Source organism: Mizuhopecten yessoensis, unplaced genomic scaffold (assembly GCF_002113885.1).
Source record: "Mizuhopecten yessoensis strain PY_sf001 unplaced genomic scaffold, ASM211388v2 scaffold716359, whole genome shotgun sequence".
Classification (NCBI taxonomy): Eukaryota; Metazoa; Mollusca; class Bivalvia; order Pectinida; family Pectinidae; genus Mizuhopecten; species Mizuhopecten yessoensis.
The window spans coordinates 116,810-144,258 of NW_018480077.1; the positions used below are offsets into that span (position 1 = coordinate 116,810).

General features: G+C 34.1%; 1 protein-coding gene across 5 annotated transcripts; it reads right to left on the bottom strand.

Moving 5' to 3' along the window:
- Positions 1–1,682: 1,682 nt before the first annotated feature.
- LOC110443733 lies at positions 1,683–27,449 on the bottom strand. Of its 5 annotated transcripts, none has more exons than XM_021488111.1 (11): positions 27,365–27,449; positions 25,936–26,164; positions 25,263–25,387; positions 23,195–23,360; positions 20,634–20,732; positions 19,556–19,927; positions 18,914–18,962; positions 12,075–12,188; positions 9,229–9,240; positions 7,899–7,910; positions 1,683–4,731 (listed from the first exon to the last, which is right to left on the bottom strand). In XM_021488111.1, exons 2-11 carry the CDS (start codon positions 26,132–26,134, stop codon positions 4,446–4,448), a joined length of 1,434 nt encoding a protein of 477 aa, XP_021343786.1. In that variant the 5' UTR covers positions 26,135–26,164; positions 27,365–27,449; the 3' UTR covers positions 1,683–4,445. The 5 variants fall into 5 exon arrangements, with proteins under 5 accessions (XP_021343786.1, XP_021343787.1, XP_021343788.1 ...); XM_021488112.1 differs by having other exon boundaries at positions 27,344–27,431; XM_021488113.1 differs by lacking the exon at positions 9,229–9,240.

A 27,449-nucleotide genomic window follows, 5' to 3' on the forward strand; every position in this document is an offset into this window, starting at 1 on the left:
AAATTTTAGCACTACAACCCAGGTACCTACTGGCCAAACATCATGACCCTGGGCCTTATGGAACTTGAGAAGAAGATTGTTCAAGCTTTTAACCAAAGTTGACATTTGACCCCCGACTAACATTTAAAGTTGACCTTTGACCTCATTATTGTAAAGGAGAAAAAAATTCGCACTGCTGGTCTACATAACATATCCAAGTATCATGACTTTATTTCAAATGGTTCTTAGGATATTGTTGTTTGAAATTTTTAACATATTTGACCGCTGTGACCTTGAAAGTAGGTCAAGGTCATTTTAATGAGAAAACTTTATAGCACTCCATCCCAGGTACCTACTGACCAAATATCATGACCCTAGGTCCTACAGTTCTTCAGAAGAAGTCGTTCAAAAGAAAAAGTTGACGGACGGACGACGGACGCCGCAGTACGGCATAAGCTCACATGGCCCTTCGGGCCAGGTGAGCTAAAAATGAAAGACACTTTAAATCTTGGTTAAGCTAGAATGAACACAAATATAACAAAGACAAAAAGGATTTATGATGTTTTTTAGTAAAAAAAGTATATAGTACTAAAAATTGAGATAATTTAACAATCTAGCTTTAGATAACAATAATTTAATATAAAGTGGCCATCTTCACGTTATTAGACATACAAACATGTACAGTCCCCGGGGTCATGAAACGATCATAGACTTAAGGTTTTACTCAGCCAATCACGAATGACGTTACTTTTAATGACGTTATTTATGATTCGTTAAGTCAAAACTTAAGACAGTTTTTAGACTTAAAATCGTTTCGTGATCTCGGGGCCTGATTTATATGTTTACATGTACATAATTAGCCCGTGTGATTACTAAAGCTTATTTCTGTATAAATAGTAACCCATCTAGATCTGATCACCCCATCGAGACGAGTTGCTAAATACATATATTACAGAGAACATCTATACCTAATCAGTCGGGCCGATCAGATAGTATAGAGATATCAGCTTTACGTTATTAATCTAGTTGTATACAGATATCAGCTTTACGTTATTAATACAGTTATATACAGATATCAGCTTTACGTTATTAATCTAGTTGTATAGAGATATCAGCTTTACGTTATTAATACAGTTATATAGCGATATCAGCTTTACGTTATTGATATAGTTATATAGAGATATCAGCTTTACGTTATTAATCTAGTTGTATACAGATATCAGCTTACGTAATTAATACAGTTATACAGCGATATCAGCTTTACGTTATTAATACAGTTATATAGAGATATCAGCTTTACGTTATTAATACAGTTATATAGATATATCAGCTTTACGTTATTAATCTAGTTGTATACAGATATCAGCTTTATGTTATTAATACTGTTATATAGCGATATCAGTTTTACGTTATTAATCTAGATGTATACAGATATCAGCTTACGTAATTAATACAGTTATATTGATATATCAGCTTTACGTTATTAATACAGTTATATAGCGATATCAGCTTTACGTTATTAATCTTGTAATATAGAAAAATATCAGCGTTAAAGGAACTGATATAAAGCAGAGATATATATCACGTAATCGGTACCTACGGGCTTAGGTACAGTTTTCACCTTTACGTAATCAGATGGGCTAACATATACTGAGGCCAGTTTTTCATACTCTAATAGCTTTATATGTATTTATCATTTCTTGTAAGAAATGTGTGGACGGGGCAACATAAGCAGATGAATTGGGATTACTATAATCTTAACGATACATTTAAGCAAACATTTCACCAGCTTAACTGTTATCATTTAAATAAAACGGTTAATTGAAACTACTGTTTAGTATCCCTTTTGTTAAGCCAAAGATAAGAAAGATATTTTTTCTAGAAAATAATATAACATTAAGAACATACTGTATAAGAGAAATTCAACGAGAGTGATGACTGAATCTGGATATAAAACAGCCTTTTCCTTCTATAAAACGCATGATTTGACATCTCGAGAAAAGATTTGATGTAAAACGCGATGCGATGTCGTGCCAAATGATGTATTTATACACTATGAAATTATTTATATAAATAACCCGTGAGCCTGAAGCAGTGAAACATGTTCATTTACCAGTTCAGATAGCAATGAGAATCAATCGTCTTATTGGCTAATGATCTGGCGAGAATTTTATTAACCTTCAACAGAAAGTCGTACTGCATTTTCATTATTTCTCGCTGAATTCAAAGGGGAAAAAATATATATATATAAATTCATTTGAAAAAAAACCCACTTTCATATGGATTTGCGACCAACTAGTAAAATTATCCGTACGGCGTTAAATTAAACGTACATCTGCCACGGTCTAACATACAATTTGACGTTTATACGGGGTTGTATCGGATGTTAACAGAAAGAAAGAATATCATATATTCGTTAAAGACTTTAAGGAATAACTGGCCAACTCGGTACTAAGCTGAAGCAAGACAAGTGAAATGAGGATGAATATCCGCCAGAATGTCAGTCTTTGACACTACCGAGATACGCATTAGCTAACAAAGACGACATTAGCCCTAGGTGGTCTGTAGTACCTGGAGAAACAACGTTAATAGCATACCGTACATACAATGTAGAGTTAACATCTTGTACAGAATACAACAATGTACAGAGTTTAAATCGTGTAAGACTTTATACAACAAACCATTTTCACAGGAACCATATAAATATAAAGGCACACATGGAGATTCTAATGTAATAACATAACATAGACTATACAGGAACCTATTATATCGTTTCCAATACCAGATCGTAAATGGCGTAACTGCCGAAAGTTCGCCTTTTCATACGAACATGTTCAAGACCTTTACGTTATACAGCAATACCTTGTGCTATCACAATCGCAAATATCTGTTTCTACTGAATTCACAGATCAAGATAAACATCATGAGAAAGCTTATCAGACTTGTCTAACACTGACCACGTCATACACTGGCAGTTCTTATAAAAAATAAAATCTGAGAAAACAGGAGTTTACGCAAAAATAACACGCAATCAACAACATGTAACGTTGAATATATATGAAAGATAGAAATTAGAAAAATGACTAGTTCATCGATATGATACAGCAGAAACTATACAACTAGTAGGACAAAAATCAATAGAATCCATTCAAATATATTTATTATCAGCTATTCCATTCAATTTGAATGTCTCTATTGTATAAGGATATCATAGAAGAATCATTGTTCCAATACATAAATCAGATAAATGAACACGCATGAAATGATCGCAAGCTTCAAATGTTTTCACTATTTCCATCATGTTTGCCCTTTTTTCAATCATTTCAAAGTTTTGTTGCGAATCTCAGTGAGATATCCTGATAATTTCATGGCCTACCAAAGGATACGTATCTTACAGTGAGTTTCAGGAACCCTGGCCTACCAAAGGATACGTATCTTACAGTGAGTTTCAGGAACGCTGGCCTACCAAAGAATACGTTTCTTACAGTGAGTTTTAGGAACCCTGGCCTACCAAAGGATACGTATCTTACAGGGAGTTTCAGGAACCCTGACCTTCCAAAGGATACTATTTTACAAGGAGTTTCAGGCTGACCTACTAAAAGGATACGTATTTTACAAGGAGTTTCAGGAAGCCAGAACTAACTAGTATAATTATGATATTCATTTTTGCTTTATGTCATATTTTCAACAACGAATCTGCTTTCTAACAATCTTCCTTATCAAAATTGCCGACATCATTTGTTAAAGGATGTCCTCCTCTGAGAAATAAAAACATTCCTCTATTCAACTGTTTGTTTTATGTGCATTTTTGAAAAATTTCAAAAAACAGAACATTTCAAAGTTGCATAGCAAGACTAACTTGCTATGATGATTAAATGACACTTTCAGTGATACATATCGGGGAGCAAACTTTAGCATTGAATATAGAGTGTAAAAAGTACACATATTGTGTAATATTCAAATGGCTTCCGAATTGGTCATTTTTAGAACCTGTAAAAAACTTCTGCAAGCAATAAGCATCTAGATTTTGACTCACTTTTTCAGTTGCATGCTTGATCTAGCTGTCTTGTTAAATATTCTAAGCATCCGATACACTAGATAAAAACAAGATTTGAATGTAATTTAAACCTCAGAGGGGTATATTTGCAAGTTCCAAAATAGTAAATATTAACCGAACAAAAACATAAATGTTGCAAACGTTTTGTTTGATGACTAGAAATAATTTATTTGAACATTTTTGTCCAAATCCTTCATCAAACCTTTCTGGACCGAAATGGCGTCACCTCCTTTAGCAAACCTGTCTGGACAAAAGTGGACATCACATCATTTTTCAAACCTGTTTGGACCGAAGGGGGGTCACATTTTTTTCAAACCTGTTTGGACCGAGGTGGTTGTCACACTCCTCTAACACACTGTACATCTATACGACTTTTGATAGCATTTGAATATTCCTACTGTTGGTTTGTCTAGTACGTCGAGACAGGCATTTTTGAGTTTGGTCTACCGGGACTTTTAGCTAAACCTAATTGTTTCTCTTTGTGATTAAGCCAGTCCTCGTAAGTGTCACCCGTTTTTGTCTTTCCAAGAGACCTTAGATAGGACCGAAGGTAGCCGGGGCCTTTGTCTACATGTACCGGAGGGGCAGGCTCTTTGGTTGTTCGAGGTGGTAGGTTATCTGAAGTAGTTTTCTCTTTTTCTCGCTGTGCAAGCCACGTCTCATAGGACTGACTTTTCTCTGCCTCCATTCGCTTCCTTGAAAAGTGAAAATCAGAGAAAAATATGAATATTTAATTTCTTCCTGTTTTCAGTGCCTTTCTTCTAATTAGATGCTCCCACAAATATCGGTATGTTAAAACAAGTGATATGGATTAATAATCTATTTTCTGGTTCTTAGTTTTAACGTCGATGACCTAGTTGATAACGAGCCATTAGCAATTGCATCGGTTGCGCGAACTCTTGATCCTTATACATACTGCTTTTCTTATATTGCTAAACTTTGAATAACGAAAACATACGAGACCTTAAACAATTTGTTGGGGTAGGGGCTAGGCTATGCAACAGGTCAGCGTTAAACATCCTAGCAGAAATTGGTACATGATTTAAAAGTCTGGTAAGCATTAGCTCGGGTTTCAGGGTCCAGTAAAAAACGACCGATGGTTCAACAGTCTGGTGTACAACGATTTATGCTTCAACAGCCTAGTAAAAGACGGCTTGGGTTTCAACAGCCTAGTAAAAGACGGCTTGGGAAACAACATCCTAGTAAAAGTCGTCTTGCGTTTTAACAGCCTAGTAAAAGACGGCTTGGGTTTCAACAGCCTAGTTAAAGACGACTTGAGGTTCACCGGCCTAGAAAACCTCCAGATAAATAATATGTAGTAATAGCTTCTTGATACTTTTTCTAAAATACTTAAAAACCTTATATACAAATCGTCCCGATATTTTATGTCGTTACCTGCAGGAACATCGTTGTTAAATGCTACGATACATATATACCTTTAAATAAGCTAAGCTCAAAAAGTACCTTAACAAAAATATTTCCGTTATGAAGTTTGTAAAAATTATTGTTATCCCAAGTACACTTAAGGAAACAAAATTTAACAACCAAGAAAAGAACAATCATGATCATAGTAAATTTAACATCAAATATGATAATTGTTATAAAGTCTCGGTTAATTGGAGAAAAGGTTATGTAAATTTACACGACACACTGCAGTAAAACGACGCAAGCGTTTCGATATATAATATAGTCTGGAAAAAAATGCATTATTTTATGCTGTGTACATTTGCAGAGACATAACTCTGAAAGCTGTTACTAGCATGATCACACTTGAAATAAAAACACATAGTTATGCAAAAGTATTAGTATTTGCATATAAATCAAAAAGTCACCAAGCAGTTGATGAATTTGTTTGTAAGTAGCATATTACTAAATATAGCATGATATGGTCATGGAAACGATTCCGAAAATGCGGCAATTATCTGGAAATAAAATACATTTTCATAAACATCTTTCTTAATGGCGAAGATTGGCAAGATCTATATATAGACACACGTGATAAACCACACTGGATCATATAAGTCATCACGTAAACACTTCTCTTAGCTTGCAAACCGGTATTTTACTTAAGTTATTCGTCTGGCTGTAATCCCATGAAGATTTCTTTTTATATACCAGCATTACTCTTTGTTACTTAATTTGATTTTTATTAAGTTCCACACGTATAATACCGTGTATAATACCTAAGCTATTGTCATAAATAAAAATAAGATTCTGTCGTTGATGAAGTTACACATTAACAATACCTAGACGTATGTCAGATTTAAATCATAGTTAGAACTAACGACGTGTGTATCATAACCAGATATACCTTAAAATCTGACAGACCATCACAACACATCAACAACATGAAAACGACACTAAAAATACACAACGTCATTCGGGAATATACAACACTCTCTACACTAAGAAAGACACACGGAAATATATTTGAAATTACACTAACAAACACACACGAAAAATATAGTTCACTTTACACTAACAATCGCACACAAAAAAAATATATTACACTTTACACTAACAAGGACATACGGAAATATATTACAATGTTTACTCTACCACAGACGCACGGAAAGATATATTACATGTTTACACTAACGGGTAGATGACAACAGTTATACCAGCTGTAAGAGTCAGTCACACACAGAGTGTTGTATATATACAAGGGAATCGACTTAAAGTTACAATATGGAGAAATTGTACCTTTAATAAGTGGGCACACACGAAATGTGAAGAGAGGATAAATAGCGCAAGGAAAGTTCGGATTGTGAAGTCAAGTGACTGGAACCAAAGGTGATGATTAATGGCAATGTTGTCCGAGCATCGGTTACAAAATTTACAACAAAACTAAGTTGTTGTTTTTTAATTCACGATCCTACGTTGTATCTCAAGTATAATGAAACAGGGTTCTCATTGTTTTTCCTTCATATTTGATGGAAAAAAATATCTTTATATAAAGGGTCATCATAATCACCTGAATAATTTCGTCATATTTGTTTGTGTTAAATGTGGGACGCAAATCGTTATAACTCAGCGTAGCTTCTGATTTCATTACATACTACATACCGTAATTAATAAAACCTAACATGTTACATCAGATTTCAGCCAAGATATTGGAATGTACTACTTCAATGAATAGTCTAAAAAATAAAAACCAAAAACGTCATGCAATGCTCGCGACTACATTATCTACTTACACACGGGATTTAATTAAAGTTAGATCACAATCTCCGCTGCATTACGTAAAATTGTTTTTTTTTCTGTTTCAGAATTATAAGAACATTCTCGGAACTCCCAGATATCAGTTTTCGTGTTGAACCACGGTCAAAACAGCAAGTCAACACAGAATATCAAGACGTCTCTTCAATGGCTGGTTGAGGCAAAAATCACCACAGCCCATTTATTCCACAGGTAGTTGAATTGCATATTTACCGAGATTTCAAACCGAAACTGTGTCGGACTGTGATGATTTTGAATCTCAACACTTTTTGTTAACAGCATTTCAATCCGACTAAATCTGTGTCAGCTTATTCATTATTTAAAATGAAATTTTCGAGTTATCCATGTTACATTAATTTTTTTAAAAGACAAACATTGCATGCTTCTCGATCATTTACAATTGATAAAAAGCAGTGTTGAATCGTGATTTTGAATAGCTTTGAAATACTCCCTACAAATATTTCTGTGGTCATTTGTTGATGAGATAATATCACTTGACCATCAAAGCCTTAAACCTGAATCCGTACAGAGTTCAGGCTAAAACAAGTTTACGTAGTGTAGCAGAGTTTGTAAGTGACTTTTAATTAGCTGGACTGGATTGGTATACCCGTGTGTGTCACTCCAACCACTCACATATACTTACTCCAAATCTTTTCTGAATGGCAAACACAGATTTTTAATCAGTTTAAATGTCAAGACTTTCTAAAACATTGTACGAAAGGAAAACTCACTCCACTACACAGAGCGGAACTGCGCTAGCTGTAACAAAAAGGCTATGATCAGGACACGCGATGTCATAGAAAACAGAAAAGGTTAACTAATGTACAAATGTCTCTTCGTAAAACCAATTCTGATCTTATGTTCTTCTTCATCTCAAACCTATATTGAAATTTAACAACGGCTTTAGTTAGCCTTCTCCTAAAGCAAAGGTCAAGTCCATGAATCAAATAACACATAAATATAATGCAGCATGGTTGTCATTGATCGCTCAAAGCTTCAAAAATACAAGTAGCACGTAGTGATACCTGAACAATGTTGCTCAGTACTAATGTACACACAAGTTAAAAGTGGCGATATCAGTCCATTACAACAACAGCTTCTGTGTACAGAGTTCTCTAGGAATATCTGTGTACAGAGTTCTCTAGGAATATGGACAAGGTAGTATCACCTCTTAATATACTACTTACTACCGTCTATACATACACACATTCTTAATAGATTGGAGATGCAAAATGTAGCTACTTAAAAAAAGGTAGTTGTTGCTAGCGTCTGGTAAATATAATAATAGATATACAAAAACATGGGTGCTATACATGAGGGTTGTGTATGGTATAGTTTACATGAGGGTTGTGTATAGGATACTTTATACGAGTGTAGTGTGTATGCTACTTTACATGAGGGTTGTGTGTGTAATAGTTTATATGAGGGTAGTGTGTATGATACTTTACATGAGGGTTGTGTGTGTGATATGTTACATGAGGGTTGTTTGTGTGATACGTTACGTAAGGGTTCTATGTGTGATATTTTACATGAGGGTTGTGTGTGGGATATTTTGCACGAGGGTTGTGTGTGGGATAGTTTACATGAGGGTTGTGTATGGGATATTTTACATGAGGGTTGTGTTGATGCAGTCGATACATTACATGAAGATTATGTTTATTGCTGGGCTACCTTACATGAAAGTGGTGTTGATGCAGTGTTATTTGCTCGTTTGTAATTCACCGTTAGGCTTGAAGCAGTTGAGCAATATGTAAACTGGTAGTCTGCTCAGAGGCTGTTAGAGCAGGGCTTATTCAGGTCACACTCCTGGTAATAGGTTTTAAATTGCTGCTCATGTATCACTCAAAGATATCTGTCATTACAAATAACACAGCTGTCATCCACGGGTCATCCAATATAAGAAAACAAAGGTATACAGCCAGAAATAGCTTTGTAAGTCACTCTAGATAAAGCTCTCTATAGATAATACTTACTCAAAACTGCTTCTACGAAAAATAAGAGTGAAAGTCACAGACTGATCATGTCGACATTTCGACAAAGGAATTAGCACATCTATTAAAATCTAAATTTCTGAGTTTAAATGTAAAGAGTTTTTCGTTTAAAGTCGTTCCCTGTGAAGAATGGTATATGTGTAAATGTCGGTAGGGTACTGAATTATATATACAATTATATAGTTATCAGAGAGAGTACCCTTCTGAAGTAAAACTTTTACAATTAGCAGAGCGCAAAATTATAAGGTTGGAGATAATATGGAACTTAAACGCTGTCCATTACAAAGCAAACAAAGTAATAAAACGAAAGTGTCCACCTACTCCTGTAAATCAAGTTAAACAGTACAGCCTTAAAACATAGTATTTCTCAGTCTAAAATTCAGCAAATACTTTTGTAAAGGCTTACAGTCATTGATTGTTTATTTGAATGTCTTAAGTTAATAGAATGTTTATGTGGTCTTAAGATAATATCGTTTTAATGTAAAACCTTCTATCAGTATCGTTTAAGTTGTAATTTATGTAACTGCTTAAGTTAGTACAGTATCTGCAATTAAAGATGTTACTTTCACGCAGTACATTCTGACATTCATGTATAGCATTCTTAAATCCAAGTCTTTTATTCAAGTCTAACATTAGTACATGCATAATTCATTCACGTCTTACATTCTTACATTCAAAACAAACATTGCACACCTTCTGACATTCAATGTTTGCATTCTTACTCTCAAATGTTATCACATTTTTATATTAAAAGAATTAACATAAGACAAAATACTTATCTATGTCTTCAGAATAGCAAAGCAAAGTAAATTCTTGCTCACAGAGGAGTATGTTCAGTCTAACATTTAGCAGATGATTTATGCAAAGTGAACTACTCTGATTTTATAGCTGTTTTATATAATATATAACAAACAGTTGGTGACCAAGATGTTTTATATATGAAACTACTTACAATCTGTGACCTTGATATTATATAAGTTATACTTCAAACAGCCTGTGACCTTGATGTTTTATTTATATATATATCAATCTACAGAAAGTCTCTAACTTCGATGTTTCATGTATTAAAATACAAACAGTATGTTGCCCTGATATTTTGATGTTTTTTTTTTTTTTTTATTAAATTACAAATTATCGGTGACATTAATGTTTTATAAATCAAACTGCAAAGAGTATGTGACCTTGATGTTTTATATATATTAAACTACAAACAGTATGTGACCTTGGCATTTTATATATTAAACTACAAACAGTCTGCGATTGATTTTGCTATTTTATATATTAAACTACAAATATCCTGTGATTTTGACAATTTATATAGTATACTTAAAACCATTTTGACCTTGATATATAATTTAGTACAAACAGTCTATGACCTTGATATTTGATGCAATACACTGCAACCTGTCTTACCTTAAAATTTTGTATAGTTGAATATAAACAGTTGATTGAGTAAACAGTAACTAATGCTCTGATACCACCAATAACCTTGACAGTAATGCACATAATTAAGATCTGTTACAGTACAACTACTGCTTAACATGAAATATACATTTGAAGATTTTCATCTTAGTTCCATTCTGTAAACAAAAGATCCTTTTGCATTTTCCTGAGAAATCTATTGCAAGATCAAAGTATTGTGACAGATTATAACAATGTTGTGTCATATCATATCGTAACAATATTGATCGTATCATAACAGATCTTAACAGAACTGACAGTTTCCACCAATAACTAAGAACTGAGAGGAATCTAGATGGAAAGTTCAAGAAAAATCTTTCCAGCTAGTACTATCTGATTTTTTTTTATAAAATTTTAACTTTAACTGTCAGATTCAGGGCCATCCAGCAGCATGATTTTTATTGCAATTGGCTTCAAAATTGATGATGAACAATGAAGGACCACAATGAACCAATTCTGAACTTTAGAAAGATCCCTACAATGTGCTCTCTGCTAAATAGCCATTACAATCTTTAACTGTCAAAGTTCAAAAAAGCCAAATAACAACCATCTTGCAGGGAAAGAACATAGTTTTCATCAGCACTATCTTATCCTTTGGAAAAGTACGATTAAAAAAAAAGTACTTGCCAAGCGTTGAAATAATACTGATCCGAAAATTATCTTGTAAAGGATTATATATTTTATAATTAACAAAAGAGCATAGTGTGAACACTACTGGTTATTCGGAAAATTTTGCAATGGTCCATCTCGCAAGGAGACAAACATTTTCACATGCCAACAGGCCAGATCCACTTGCCCAGACCAGCAGGCCTAGAATTTGTCTGGCCCTGTCATGTTTTGTCATTGGTGCCAATATTTAACATGTACAATTACTGGCAGGAATCTACCTGTCAAATTTGAGAAAAATCACTCAAACGTTTTCTGAGAAATATTGATAACAAACTTTCAGTATCAAATTTCAAGATGGCTGTCACCGTTCTTTTGATCAGTTTCAAAATTTAACATGCACAACTTAATTAAGACCAACGGTAACCTACTCATGAAATTTCAGAAAGATTTTTTGAGAAATAGTGATAACAAGAATTGTTTATGGATGGATTAACTATGGACCGCAGATGAAAGGCGATGGTGGTGGCTAAAACGTCATATCATAATCCTCACCCCAACAATAAAACCCACATCATTTCTTGCCACCAACAGTAAGAAAAATAAACTCAGATCCTTCTTCACCACTGACAGTAAAAACCAACGTCATTTTTTGTCACCAACAATAAAAAAAACACCTTATTTCTTACCACCGCCAATAAAGAGCTTTCTTCCCATTAAGTGTTAAATTCCAAGGCCATGACCTTGAAGATAGAACTTACTGATCTTCCTCCTCTAATCTCTTCTTGTCTTCTTCTTTCTTTTTGGCATCTATTACTTTTTGTTCTACAGATGTCTTCTTTCCCAACCAATCTTTATAACTGATTTGTTTCTTTCTGTTAAATACAAAAACACAAACCACAGTAAGTATTAGATAAAAGTGTTGATTTTTTGTATGGCTCAGATTGGCAATCATTTTCTCATGACTACTCTACACTATGTAAAAATTTGAATAACCAAGACAAATCAGGTCAGATGGATATTTCTATAACTTTCACAGATGAATGTTCGAATTGATGATAAAGAATTTTCTTAGAAAAACAAAAAAAAATCGTGACAGTTGCCTGATTCCTCGGGTTGGTTAAAAGAAACAACTCATTTGCATTTAATCAAAACTTAATTATTACATATTTAAGAGCTTTAATGACACATGTACTGTCAGACTATTATTCATCATTGCACTAGAAAAAATAGAAAAATGCCAAATAGAATCAATATCTGTTTTTCTTGAACTTAGGATGCATGCATGTATACCCATTTTTTCGAATTTTAATGCATCATTACATAAATTTATTTATTTTTTGTTAAATATCATCCTCGATATTCAGGGGTTACGCTCAGTTTCGCTCTCTACACCCCTGGAATATGTCATAGCAAAATTGAAGGCTTGGTGTGCGCCACCTTGTTGATGAGACAAGGAGACTAGTTTGATCCTTTGATATACATCAAAAGAATCTCGCAGTCAAGTAAAGGTAATAGTTGACAGGCTTTGAAGTCGGGCGTCTCTCCTTTGTAGTCTTCAGAGAACAGGTATCAGCCTAGCGATTGGTCAGTTTTTTTTACCCGAGACCAATCAAACAGCTATCTTCGTGCCTTCAATTTTGCCATGACATATTCCAGGGGTGTAGAGAGCGAAAGTGAACGTAACCCCTGGATATCGAGAATGGTTAAATATATGCATACATCAAACAAGTCTGGAAACATTCCTAACAGAATCAATAGATACTCACAATACTCCCAACAGAATTCATTCTGAGCTTTAAATTTTGGGAAAAAATTGTGAAGCTGTCAATTTTAATGTCAGACATATCATAACCTTTAAGGTCTGTATCCCAACGTTTGTGCACCATACAATTTGGAGAGCATTCCGAGCAGACTGCTCTGAATAAATCAATGACATACCATTGTACCATACTATGGTTTGGTTTGGTTTTATTTTGTTTAAGGTCCTATTAACAGCGAAGGTCATTTAAATACGTGCCTCCGTGTATGTTATGTATGTGTGCATGTGTGTTATGTATTTGTGCATGTGTGTATGTGTGCTGGAGACAAGGTATGTTGGTGTTATTGCCTCCTTTTGATAGCAGGATCTAATGCCAACTTTAAAGTGCTATCTCACTGAAATACCAATGCCGAAGGCACCCAACCCAGCATTCCGCTGGGTCACATTATACTGACAACGGATGAACCAGTTGTTGCAATTACCCTTAATAGTGCTGAAAAATAAGCAGGGAATCACAACTACTATTTTTAAGGACTTTGGTAGGTCCCGGCCTTGGGACAGAACCCATTGCCTTGCTCAACTGGAACAACGCTCAACATTAAAGCCAAACGTGAGGTATTGCCAAGCAAGGCGCTGTTCCATACAACTTCTATATAAAATCAAAGACATACCACTATATCATACAACTACTATATATAAAATCAATGACATACAACTGTATCATACAACTACTATAAATAAAATCAATGACATACCACTATATCATACAACTTCTATATAAAATCAATGACATACCATTATATCATACAACTTCTAAATAAAATCAATGATCATGAGATACTACTGTATCATACAACTTCTATATAAAATCAAAGACATATACCACTATATCATATAACTTTTGTATAAAATCAATGACATACCACTGTATCATATAACTTTTGTATAAAATCAATGCCATACCACTGTAACATACAACATCTATATAAAATCAATATCATACCACTGTACCATACAACTTCTAAATTAAATCAATATCATACCACTGTACCATACAACTTCTCAATTAAATCAATATCATACCACTGTACCATACAACTTCTATATAAAATCAATATCATACCACTGTATCATGCAACTTCTAAATTAAATCAATATCATACCACTGTACCATACAACTTCTATATAAAATCAATATCATACCACTGTATCATGCAACTTCTGTTTAAAATCAATGACATACCACTACATCATACAACTTTTGTATAAAATCAATGCCATACCACTGTAACATACAACATCTATACAAAATCAATATCATACCACTGTACCATACAACTTCTAAATTAAATCAATATCATACCACTGTACCATATAACTTCTATATTAAATCAATATCATACCACTGTATCATGCAACTTCTGTTTAAAATCAATATCATACCACTGTATCATGCAACTTCTGGAGAAAATCGAGAACATACCACTACATCATACAACGTCTGTATAAAATCAATGACAAACCACTATATCATACAACTTCTATATAAAATAAATGACATACCACTACATCATACAACATCTATATAAAATCAATATCATACCACTGTATCATACAACTTCTGTATAAAATCGATAACATACCACTTTATCATACAACTTCTGTATAAAATCAATGATCATGAGATACTACTGTATCATACAACTTCTGTATAAAATCAATGACATACCACTACATCATACAACTTCTATATAAAATCAATGACAAACCACTATATCATACAACTTCTATATAAAATAAATGACATACCACTACATCATACAACTTCTATATAAAATCAATGACAAATCACTATATCATACAACTTCTGTATAAAATCAATGACAAACCACTACATCATACAACTTCTATATAAAATCAATGACATACCACTATATCATACAACTTCTGTATAAAATCAATGACATACCACTACATCATACAACTTCTATATAAAATCAATGACATACCACTATATCATACAACTTCTGTATAAAATCAATGACATACCACTACATCATACAACTTCTATATAAAATCAATGACATACCACTATATCATACAACTTCTGTATAAAATCAATGACATACCACTACATCATACAACTTCTATATAAAATCAATGACATACCACTATATCATACAACTTCTGTATAAAATCAATGACATACCACTACATCATACAACTTCTATATAAAATCAATGACATACCACTATATCATACAACTTCTGTATAAAATCAATGACATACCACTACATCATACAACTTCTATATAAAATCAATGACATACCACTATATCATACAACTTCTGTATAAAATCAATGACATACCACTACATCATACAACTTCTATATAAAATCAATGACATACCACTATATCATACAACTTCTGTATAAAATCAATGACATACCACTACATCATACAACTTCTATATAAAATCAATGACATACCACTATATCATACAACTTCTGTATAAAATCAATGACATACCACTACATCATACAACTTCTATATAAAATCAATGACATACCACTATATCATACAACTTCTGTATAAAATCAATGACATACCACTACATCATACAACTTCTATATAAAATCAATGACATACCACTATATCATACAACTTCTGTATAAAATCAATGACATACCACTACATCATACAACTTCTATATAAAATCAATGACATACCACTATATCATACAACTTCTGTATAAAATCAATGACATACCACTACATCATACAACTTCTATATAAAATCAATGACATACCACTATATCATACAACTTCTGTATAAAATCAATGACATACCACTACATCATACAACTTCTATATAAAATCAATGACATACCACTATATCATACAACTTCTGTATAAAATCAATGACATACCACTACATCATACAACTTCTATATAAAATCAATGACATACCACTATATCATACAACTTCTGTATAAAATCAATGACATACCACTACATCATACAACTTCTATATAAAATCAATGACATACCACTATATCATACAACTTCTGTATAAAATCAATGACATACCACTACATCATACAACTTCTATATAAAATCAATGACATACCACTATATCATACAACTTCTGTATAAAATCAATGACATACCACTACATCATACAACTTCTATATAAAATCAATGACATACCACTATATCATACAACTTCTGTATAAAATCAATGACATACCACTACATCATACAACTTCTATATAAAATCAATGACATACCACTATATCATACAACTTCTGTATAAAATCAATGACATACCACTACATCATACAACTTCTATATAAAATCAATGACATACCACTATATCATACAACTTCTGTATAAAATCAATGACATACCACTACATCATACAACTTCTATATAAAATCAATGACATACCACTATATCATACAACTTCTGTATAAAATCAATGACATACCACTACATCATACAACTTCTATATAAAATCAATGACATACCACTTTATCATACAACTTCTAAATAAAATCAATGATCTCTATATAAAATCAATGACATACAACTATATCATACAACTTCTATATTAAAGCAATATCATACCTCTGTATCATACAACTTCTGTATAAATCAATATCATACCACTCTTCTAAATTAAATCAATATCATACCACTCTTCTAAATTAAATCAATATCATACCACTCTTCTAAATTAAATCAATATCATACCACTCTTCTAAATTAAATCAATATCATACCACTCTTCTAAATTAAATCAATATCATACCACTCTTCTAAATTAAATCAATATCATACCACTGTTTCATACAAATTCTATATTAAATCAATATCATACCACTCTTCTAAATTAAATCAATATCATACCACTCTTCTAAATTAAATCAATATCATACCACTGAACCATACAACTTCTTTAAAGAATCAATGACATACCACTGTATCTTACAACTTCTGTATAAAATCAATATCACACCACTGTTTCATACAACTTCTATATTAAATCAATATCATACCACTGCATCATGCAACTTCTGTTTAAAATTAATAACATACCACTGTATCATACATTTTTTGTATAGAATCAATGACATACCTCTGTATCATACAACTTCTATATAAAATCAATGACATACCACTGTATCATACAACTTCTGTATAAAATCAATATCATACCACTGTTTCATACAACTTCTATATTAAATCAATATCATACCACTGTATCATACATTTTTTGTATAAAATCAATGACATACCTCTGTATCATACAACTTCTGTATAAAATTGATATCATACCACTGTATCATACAACTTCTATATTAAATCAATATCATACCACTGTATCATGCAACTTCTGTATTAAATAAATGATATACTACTTTACCATACAACTTCTATATAAAATCAATATCATACCACTGTATCATACAACTTCTATATTAAATCAATATCATACCACTGTATCATACAATTTCTATACTTTCTATACTCTACTGGTATATATATCTCACCTCAGTTACAGAATATATTTTGACACAATAAATTGATCTACATTGTGCATCTTATAAAACTTATAAACGTGATGATACAGTTAAACTATAGTACTGCTTTCATTCTCAGATAAATGCCAGTGAGTGTCAGACATACCTAGGTACTGAACTCAGCACGAATGGCCCTAAGCCTGCCATGTTGCATTTCTAACATTATATTGATTACTTGGTTTCCAAAGATTGTTTAGGGAATTCTTCAGCTTTTCTGTAACCATTCATCTTATTTCAAATTGCCTGATATTCCTGACACAAATCCATAACAGTCAGATATTCTAAATATTATGCATGCATTCTTTATTTTTTTAGAATCGGAGTCACTGTTATGTTGGATTTAATGTCAGATGATTCCCTCCCATCACCTACCCCAACATGTCCCTCCTCCACTTCTCCCCTTCACCCCTCCCGCATCAGAAAGCAGTAACATATGTCCTCATACCTATAGACACAACATACTTACCCCATACCTAGACACAACACACTAACCCCATACCTAGACACAAAACACACTTACCCCATATCTATAGAAACAACACACTTACCCCATACCTAGACACAACACACTTACCCAGTACCTAGACACAACACACTTACCCCATACCGAGACACAACACACTTACCCCATATCTATAGACACAACACACTTACCCCATATCTATAGACACAACACACTAACCCCATACCTAGACACAACACACTTACCCCATACCTAGATACAACACACTTACCCCATACCTAGACACAACACATGCACTTACCCCATACCTAGACACAACACACTTACCCCATACCTAGACACAACATACTTACCCCATACCTTGACACAACACACTTACCACATACATGTACTTGACACAACACACTTACCCCATATCTATCTAGACACAACACACTTACCCCATACCTAGACACAACACACTTACCCCATACCTAGACACAACACACTTACCCCATAATGTCCTAGACACAACACACTTACCCCATACCTAGACACAACACACTTGCCCCATACCTAGACACAACACACTTATCCCATACCTATAGACACAACACACTTACCACATACCTATAGACACAACACACTTACCCCATACCTAGACGCAACACACTTACCCCATACCTAGACACAACACACTTCCCCCATACCTAGACACAACACACTTATCCCATACCTATAGACACAACACACTTACCCCATACCTATAGACACAACACACTTACCCCATACCTTGACACAACACACTTACCCTGACTTCTTCGCCCTTTCCTCTCGTATTGCAGGCAGCCTCATTCCTCCTGTAACACCAATATATGGTAAATGTCAATATAAGCTTATATAAAGAGGTTCCTGAATGAGTGTTGGTTGGTTATCATGATTATCTAAACGAAGTAAGTTAATTTTCAAATTGTATAAAAACACAAGGTTAACGAGTTTGGGGACCCTTTTCTCCAACAACGTTCAAATATTATATGTAGAAAAACATATGTTTCTTTTGAGAATACATTTTTCCTGTTTGTAGAAAGCCAAGATTTTATTGTTTGAACTCCAGTTATATGCAGTTAGACAAGATTTTATTGTTTGAACTCCAGTTATATGCAGTCAGCCAAGATTTTATTGTTTGAACTCAAGTTATATGCAGTTAGACAAGATTTTATTGTTTGAACATCAGTTATATGTAGTTAGACAAGATTTTATTGTTTGAACTTCAGTTATATGCAGTTAGCCAAGATTTTATTGTTTGAACTTCAGTTATATGCAGTCAGCCACGATTTTTACAGAAACAGACAGTCAACCCCTGTTGTACAACCACTATAACTGGATGCTGGATATTAAGCTTTGCATTTCTCAAAGCCTGCCATGACTGTATTTGGTTACTGATAACACCTACCTTTTGGAATGTAAGCTCCATCAGCATCTGTCTCAAAGTCTTCATCTGAACCATTTCTATAGTAACCCGCCCCAGGCATGGAAGAACTGGTTGGTCGTTTTAGAGGTGAACAGAGTCCCGTCCCTTCATATTCACCTGGTGGTAGAATGTTTGTGAAATACAGTTGACACTGCCCCCCTTTCATCCACACAGGAAAAGCTGAATCAAAATACTGATGAGCCATTCGATCAGGATCGTCACTTTTCTGAATTCGCTTTGCACGCTCTTGCCACCGAAATAGGAACAAATGTCGTTCACAACTTTTATGACCAAATTTTGCTGCTATAGACAAAGCAGTGGCACCATCTTCATCTTCAGCATCAATGTCTGCTCCTATATAAACACAAACAGACTTAATTAGTATACAAACAAAAAACAGACATTGTTATATTAAGGGGATCTTAAAGTTCAGTATTGTCCTACAAATTTTCTACTGTGGACAGACATCGAAAAATTCATTCTCCTGTTTATGTCATTTCTTCCACATTCATGCAAAGATAATTATAGATCGGTGGTCTTTTTAGTGAGTTAGAACATTTGGGAAACATTTCCAGTAATGGTTCCTAAAAAGTTCTGACACACAGAAAATAAAATGACTGGTAGCACAGTGAATAAGCTCCCTGCATTATCATAAAGAGATCTAGGGATCCAATCCCCAAGGAGGAGGTTTTAAAAGGAAATTATAATAAATGTATTTCTTTCATGCATATAACTTTATTCCAGTGAAATCTTCACAATGCTGTAAAACTTTGACAAATTTTAACTGATATAATCTGGCAGTGATTTTTATACCTCTTTTAGACAGAGGTCTGTGTGTTATAACTTTTGGAAAACATCGCACACAAAAAGCATGGGAAAATAAAGCAATTTTTGCAATGATTTTGGAAAAATACAGCAAAAAAATCTAGTCAAAGGGGCCTTTAAAGGCTTCAAAGTTACCAAAAAAATCACTGTCTGGCGACAACATTTTTGTGTTGTTTTTTTACAACAGCTGTGACACCCCAGATTTATACAGAAGTAATGGTAAAACAGTAAATACCTTTTTCAAGGAGAACATCGACTATGTGTCCTCGGCCCTGAGCTGCAGCCACATGGAGTGCTGTTCTGCCTAGGGGCGTGCAGGCATTTACATCAGCACCTGTAGGAAAAACCTTGGGTTATATCATCTGTACAATTCATAACTTCATAACACTCAACGCTATCATAACAATCACTGCAAGCATAACAATAACTTCAATCATAACAATCACTGCAATCATAACAATCACTAATAACCATAACAATCACTGCAATCATAACAATCACTGCACCCATAACAATCACTCCAATCATAACAATCACTGCAACCCTAACAATCACTGCAATCATAACAATAACTGCAACCATAACAATCACTGAAATCACAACAATCACTGAAATCATAACAATAACTGCAACCATAACAATCACTGAAATCACAACAATCACTGAAATCATAACAATCCCTGCAACCATAACAATCACTGCAATAATAACAATCACTGCAACCATAACAATCCCTGCAACCATAACAATCACTGCAATCATATCAATCCCTGCAACCATAACAATCACTGCAACCATAACAATCACTGAAATCATAACAATCACTGCAACCATAACAATCACTGCAATCAGCTAACTCTATTACAAGTATAAGCCTGCACCTTTACAACATAAATGTACAATACACCTGCCAACATAAAACAACTGTACATGTATGTTGTTATGCTGTCATAGTTTTAAAATATTGAACTGGGTTAATCGATTGTTGTTGACCAATTCATGATGGTGTACCCATAGTGAACATACAGGAGCTAAAGACTGTAACTAAGTCCAAATAAAAATATACCTGTGTTTCTCGTTTCCGACCGTCCCTATTTTTCCATGCCAACCCTTATACATTTTATTGGTTTTTCACAGTCACTGTTATGCATTTATTAGCCGTTTAATTGTTTTAAGTGTGCATACAATTTGCTATGAATATTATATCCCCCCCCNTAAATGTATGGCAATTTGAACCTAGTTTGTGTAGGGGTTGAATTTTAGTAGGATTTCAGCAGCATCAACAGTTCTAATGTAGCAGGAAGGGACAGATAGTAAGGGAGTCAAAGGAGAAGAAGTCAGGTTGGTGAGTTGGGTTAAGTTAAGAAGTCTTGAGGAAGGAGGTTGAGTTAGTTGAGAAGTCTAGAGATCGATATAGAAGAGAGTTAGAAAGTTAGAGTAAGTGAGAATTAGGAAGTTAGTAATAATAGTAGTTTTAGCTGAAGTTTTTAAATCTGTGAAGTTTTACAGTTTTAAGTCTGGAGTGGAGAGATTGAGTTCACAATAGTGAAGACTTTGAGGCATAAAAAACTTGTGTTGTAAATATAGTGTAAATATAATTTAAATCAGTGGAGTATATGCTCGTATGCTTGTATGCTTGTATGCTCAATCAAGCATACACTAAATTACACTAAGAGTTTTTTAATCATATATTTTCATGAAATTCTTTTTTTTTATTACCCGGTAATATGGACAGTTAGTATCATAAAAAGAGCCTTCTTGAAAATTTTAGTCTGATAAAAAAAGTGTTGTTATGTTATGATTTATGTACATTTGTATATATATATATATCAAAAACAGGTTAGTGAAGTACAAAATTAAAATTATTCATATGAAGAGTCAGATTTTACTTGTTATTAATAAGTATAAAAGGAGTTCATAGAACACGGGAGATTGCTTCTAGCACCTAGTAGCTGTTTTCAGCTATGGTCCCTCCCATACCCCCCGCCCTTCTCCGGCGCTACGTGCCTTGGACGCTCGACCCTCAGAAAGCAATTACACTCCGAAAAATAATTTGTCGTGCCACTGTTAATGTACTTCTTTTGTTGTTTAATTAATTTGAACTGGTGTCAGTGTCAAGCAGTAGGGAAAATACATATTTTCAACATTCACAAGATTTTCTTCACCAAAAAAAAAAAAAATGAAAAAATAAAATAAAATGTATTTTCTACCTACCTACGTGCACGATTATTTTTGGAGCCGAAACAGGAAACACACATATATTTTTACATTTTTTTTTGCATTTTCCTCTGAACAGCTTTTAATTATAACGTGATAGATAGCACGAGACATATTTAGCCTAGTAACAATGCTTTGTACTCTATGTGTTTCTTGTAGATTTAGTCATCCTCTAAATCAACATGACAGCATGGACAAACACATGCTGTGAGAATTGAAACTCCAGATAAGGAAGGATCCATAACATTCGAGGATAAGATAGCACTGGTCACATTTTTTTTTAGAGTCATATCACTTGTGAATGGATTTAAATAAAATGTAACTTGTGTTCAACACATAACTTGACACTCAAAAGAAATCAAACATGAAGCTACAAGTGAAATTTGATTATCAATATTGGTGAGTGCTGGATGGGTAGAGATAGTGGGGATCAGTAATTTCTTGACAATTTTACTACATGTATACAGTTTCAATGAAACCTTGAACAATGACCTATTACTAGGGTAATCATGATAGACGTTAATGTTTTACTAAAATAGCTTTAAAATGCTTCTGCATTCATCTCACCATAATACTCACCACAATCAATTAATTGTTGAACTAGTTTATCATGACCTCTGTGAGCCGCTATGAACAGCGCAAGGAAGGCTCGCTCCTCTAACCAAATCTTTCTCGCTCGTTTGGTCATGTAATCACTCTGTGGCGTTTTGTATGTTGTAGGATTTGTGACCCCTAAACTGAACACCTGTATAAATAATTAGAAATATTTCAGATATTAAAAAATAAATAAGATGTGTTCATGTCCTTTTACTGAGCATATTACAGTAGTAGAGATTCACAGTGGGTATAACAGATAGTTACAGTAGTAGAGATTCACAGTGGGTATATAAGATAGTTACAGTAGTAGAGATCCACAGTGGGTATAACAGATAGTTACAGTAATAGAGATTCACAGTGGGTATAACAGATAGTTATAGTAGTAGAGATCCACAGTGGGTGTAACAGATAGTTACAGTAGTAGAGATACACAGTGGGTATAACAGATAGTTACGGTAGTAGAGATTCACAGTGGGTATAACAGAAAGTTATAGTAGTAGAGATCCACAGTGTGTATAACAGATAGTTATAGTAGTAGATATCCACAGTGGGTATAACAGATAGTTGTACAGCACATTAACAAAAGGATCAGACAACAGGTTAGTCAAACATCAGTGTTCTCCCCTTTATCTGATATAGCCAGTGGGTATAACAGATAGTTACAGCAGTAGAGATTCACAGTGGGTATAACAGGTAGTTACAGTAGTAGAGATTCACAGTGGGTATATAAGATAGTTACAGTAGTAGAGATACACAGTGGGTATAACAGATAGTTACGGTAGTAGAGATTCACAGTGGGTATAACAGGTAGTTACAGTAGTAGAGATTCACAGTGAGTATAACAGATAGTTACAGTAGTAGAGATCAACAGTGGGTATAACAGATAGTTACAGAAGTAGAGATCCACAGTGGGTATAACAGATGGTTACAGTAGTAGAGATCCACAGTGGGTATCACAGATAGTTACAGTAGTAGAGATCCCCAGTGGGTATAACAGATAGTTACAGTAGGAGAGATCCACAGTGGGTATAACAGATAGTAACAGTAGTAGAGATTCACAGTGGGTATAACAGGTAGTTACAGTAGTAGAGATTCACAGTGGGTATATAAGATAGTTACAGTAGTAGAGATCCACAGAGGGTATAACAGATAGTTATAGTAGTCGAGATCCACAGTGGGTATAACAGATATTTACAGTAGTAGAGATCCACAGTGGGGATAACAGATAGTTATAGTAGTAGAGATCCACAGTGGGTATACCAGATAGTTACAGTAGTAGAGATCCATAGTGGGTATAACAGATAGTTACAGTAGAAGAGATCCACAGGGGGTATAACAGATAGTTACAGAGGTAGAGAGCCACAGAGGGTATAACAGATAGTTATAGTAGTCGAGATCCACAGTGGGTATAACAGATGGTTACAGTAGTAGAGATCCACAGTGGCTATAACAGATAGTTACAGTAGTAGAAATTCACAGTGGGTATAACAGATAGTTACAGCAGTAGAGATTCACAGTGGGTATAACAGGTAGTTACAGTAGTAGAGATTCACAGTGGGTATATAAGATAGTTACAGTAGTAGAGATACACAGTGGGTATAACAGATAGTTACGGTAGTAGAGATTCACAGTGGGTATATAAGATAGTTACAGTAGTAGAGATACACAGTGGGTATAACAGATAGTTACAGAAGTAGAGATTCACAGTGGGTATAACAGATAGTTATAGTAGTAGAGATTCACAGTGGGTATAACAGATAGTTGTACAGCACATTAACAAAAGGATCAGACAACAGGTTAGTCAAACATCAGTGTTCTCCCCTTTATCTGATATAGCTGATTATAAACCCTTTGAGCATCATATTAAAGAAGGAAAAACTAACCAATCTTTCTATCTCTCATATGCATGCTCACATTTAACTTGTTTCGTAGTAAGAGATCCATGTCATTGTGTGACTGTGGTATGAGTTTAAAGAAGACTTATCATAAAATTCAAAATATCTTTTTTAAAAACCTGAAGAACATGTATCAGACATATTTTAAGACGTACCCAATCTGCATCATTTGATGATGCTGCATCTATCAATTCTTTCCACATTGGCCAGACATTTAGATTCAATGTTGCATTCGGCACTATGTCATTGGATCGTATATCAGATTTGTCAAGCAGGTCACCTGAAAAATAATTTAATTGAAACAAAATATTAAAATAATCTTGTTCTATTATTTACAGTTTCAATATATTGAAACCTGTTTAGCAGTACTGCATTGCAGCTCAGTTAAATAGGAAATATATTTGAGCTAATATAAATAAATACCTACTAACTAAAAATAGCAAAGTGAACCTATATAGACATAAAGATTTATAGCACAAATATTACTATAATCAAAGGGGGGACGTCAATCAAGATGGCAAACAAAAAGTTACAGATACGTACTGTACATATTTAACACTGAATAACGTGCATAATGTAGCTGATTAATTTGATATATTCGAACAGACGAGGCGCAATATGATCAGATCAATTCAAATAGTAGTTCCGTAACCTAAGACAGATTAACGACTGATAACATCACAACACATGTTAAGATAAAATCTATGTTATGGTTCATTTCCCCACTATAAAAATAACCCTGTGGGAATATCTATGTACATCTGTTTGATCGAATTTCTCAGTGACCATACATTATTGGCCTATATCATTTAGTACATTTTAACTTACCATCATCTAAATAGCTTATCCTCTGCATATGGATTGGTATTCCTGTTGCAAATTCCATATATTGCTTCAAGTCAGATATTTTCATGTCACCACTTATGTTTTTTAGGGGGAATATTTCTCCTGTGTACAGTCTCACATTGACTGTAAATGAATGCCTCTCCCGGCCTGTCTGTGCACGACTCTTTGCTCGTGAAGCCATTTTCACCAGTCAATTGCCAGATGTCATCCACTGTAATGTCAAACACAGGGACCTGAGAATTTGTTACAGCTATATTTGAACCTAAACTAAGGTGTTAGTAATTTTACACGTTTGGGGGGTTTAGATCGATTTTCGGTAAAAAAAAATGCACCCCCATTTCTACCGAAAATCGATCTAAACCCCACAAACGTGTAAAATTACTCTAAACACGTTAGTTTAAGTCCAAATAATTTACGCTGTGAGTCTTGAATCCTCCAAGTCTCACTTGGCCTCAAAGGAATAATATTCTGAACACTGTTTTTAATTGCACAATTCACAAACTATTTTAATCCTCGGACTAATATTTCGGTCATTTACATTTATAAACAAAGACATGTTTATTCAATTGTATAAAAGTTTAGTGCGGCCACACTTGGAATATGCCACCTGCATATGGTCTCCAATGCTCAAAAAGGATCAAATTGCCATCGAAAATGTCCAAAGCAGGGAAACAAGGCGCCTACCATTCCTAAAAGGAAAATCATACAGTGAGAGACTTTGTATGTTGGGCCTCCCCAGTCTAGAGTACCGACGATTGAGAGGAGATGTCAAACAAATTTACAAAATCTTGTATCGCATTGACATTCTGGATAAGGACAAAATTATTAAAATGGCAACATTGGCTACTAAAAGAGGAAACTCAAAAAAACTCTTCAAGAGAAGGGTGAGGCTCAATGTAACGAGGAACCTGTACAGCAGTATAGGGTCGTGGACGGGTGGAACTCTCTACCAAATATGACGTGTGGAACTCTCTACCAAATATAGTTGTAGAGGCCCCCTCCTTAAATAGTTTTAAAGCTCGGTTAAACAATCACTGGCGTCATCACCACCAAAAATGTGTACCAACCTGTTACTCACAACCGAACGTGATTAGAGAACAGTATCAGCTTACGCTGACACTACATGAAAAAGCCACATGAAAACTTATCAAGCTTTTAACTATGCATCTTAACTTAGCGCATCGCACAACAAGTGTCAGAATATTCAACTGATTGATGGTGGCCACCAAGTGGTAGAAGAAGTATAGCTGTAACAAATTCTCAGGTCCCTGTGAAAGTAAGTTAGTTTCATATCCTACTTTCTCATCGAAAGTAACCTCAATAACGTAACTAAATTAGAAGTCATTCGGTTTCCATGACACCACTATATTTACAGATGGCAAATATGTACTTAATGCATAATTCCACGTACGTGTCTGTATGCAATCTCATGAAACTCGTCGCTATTTTGCCGGTTTATTTCTTAACGTCTTCCTCCATGTTTACATTTGTGACCA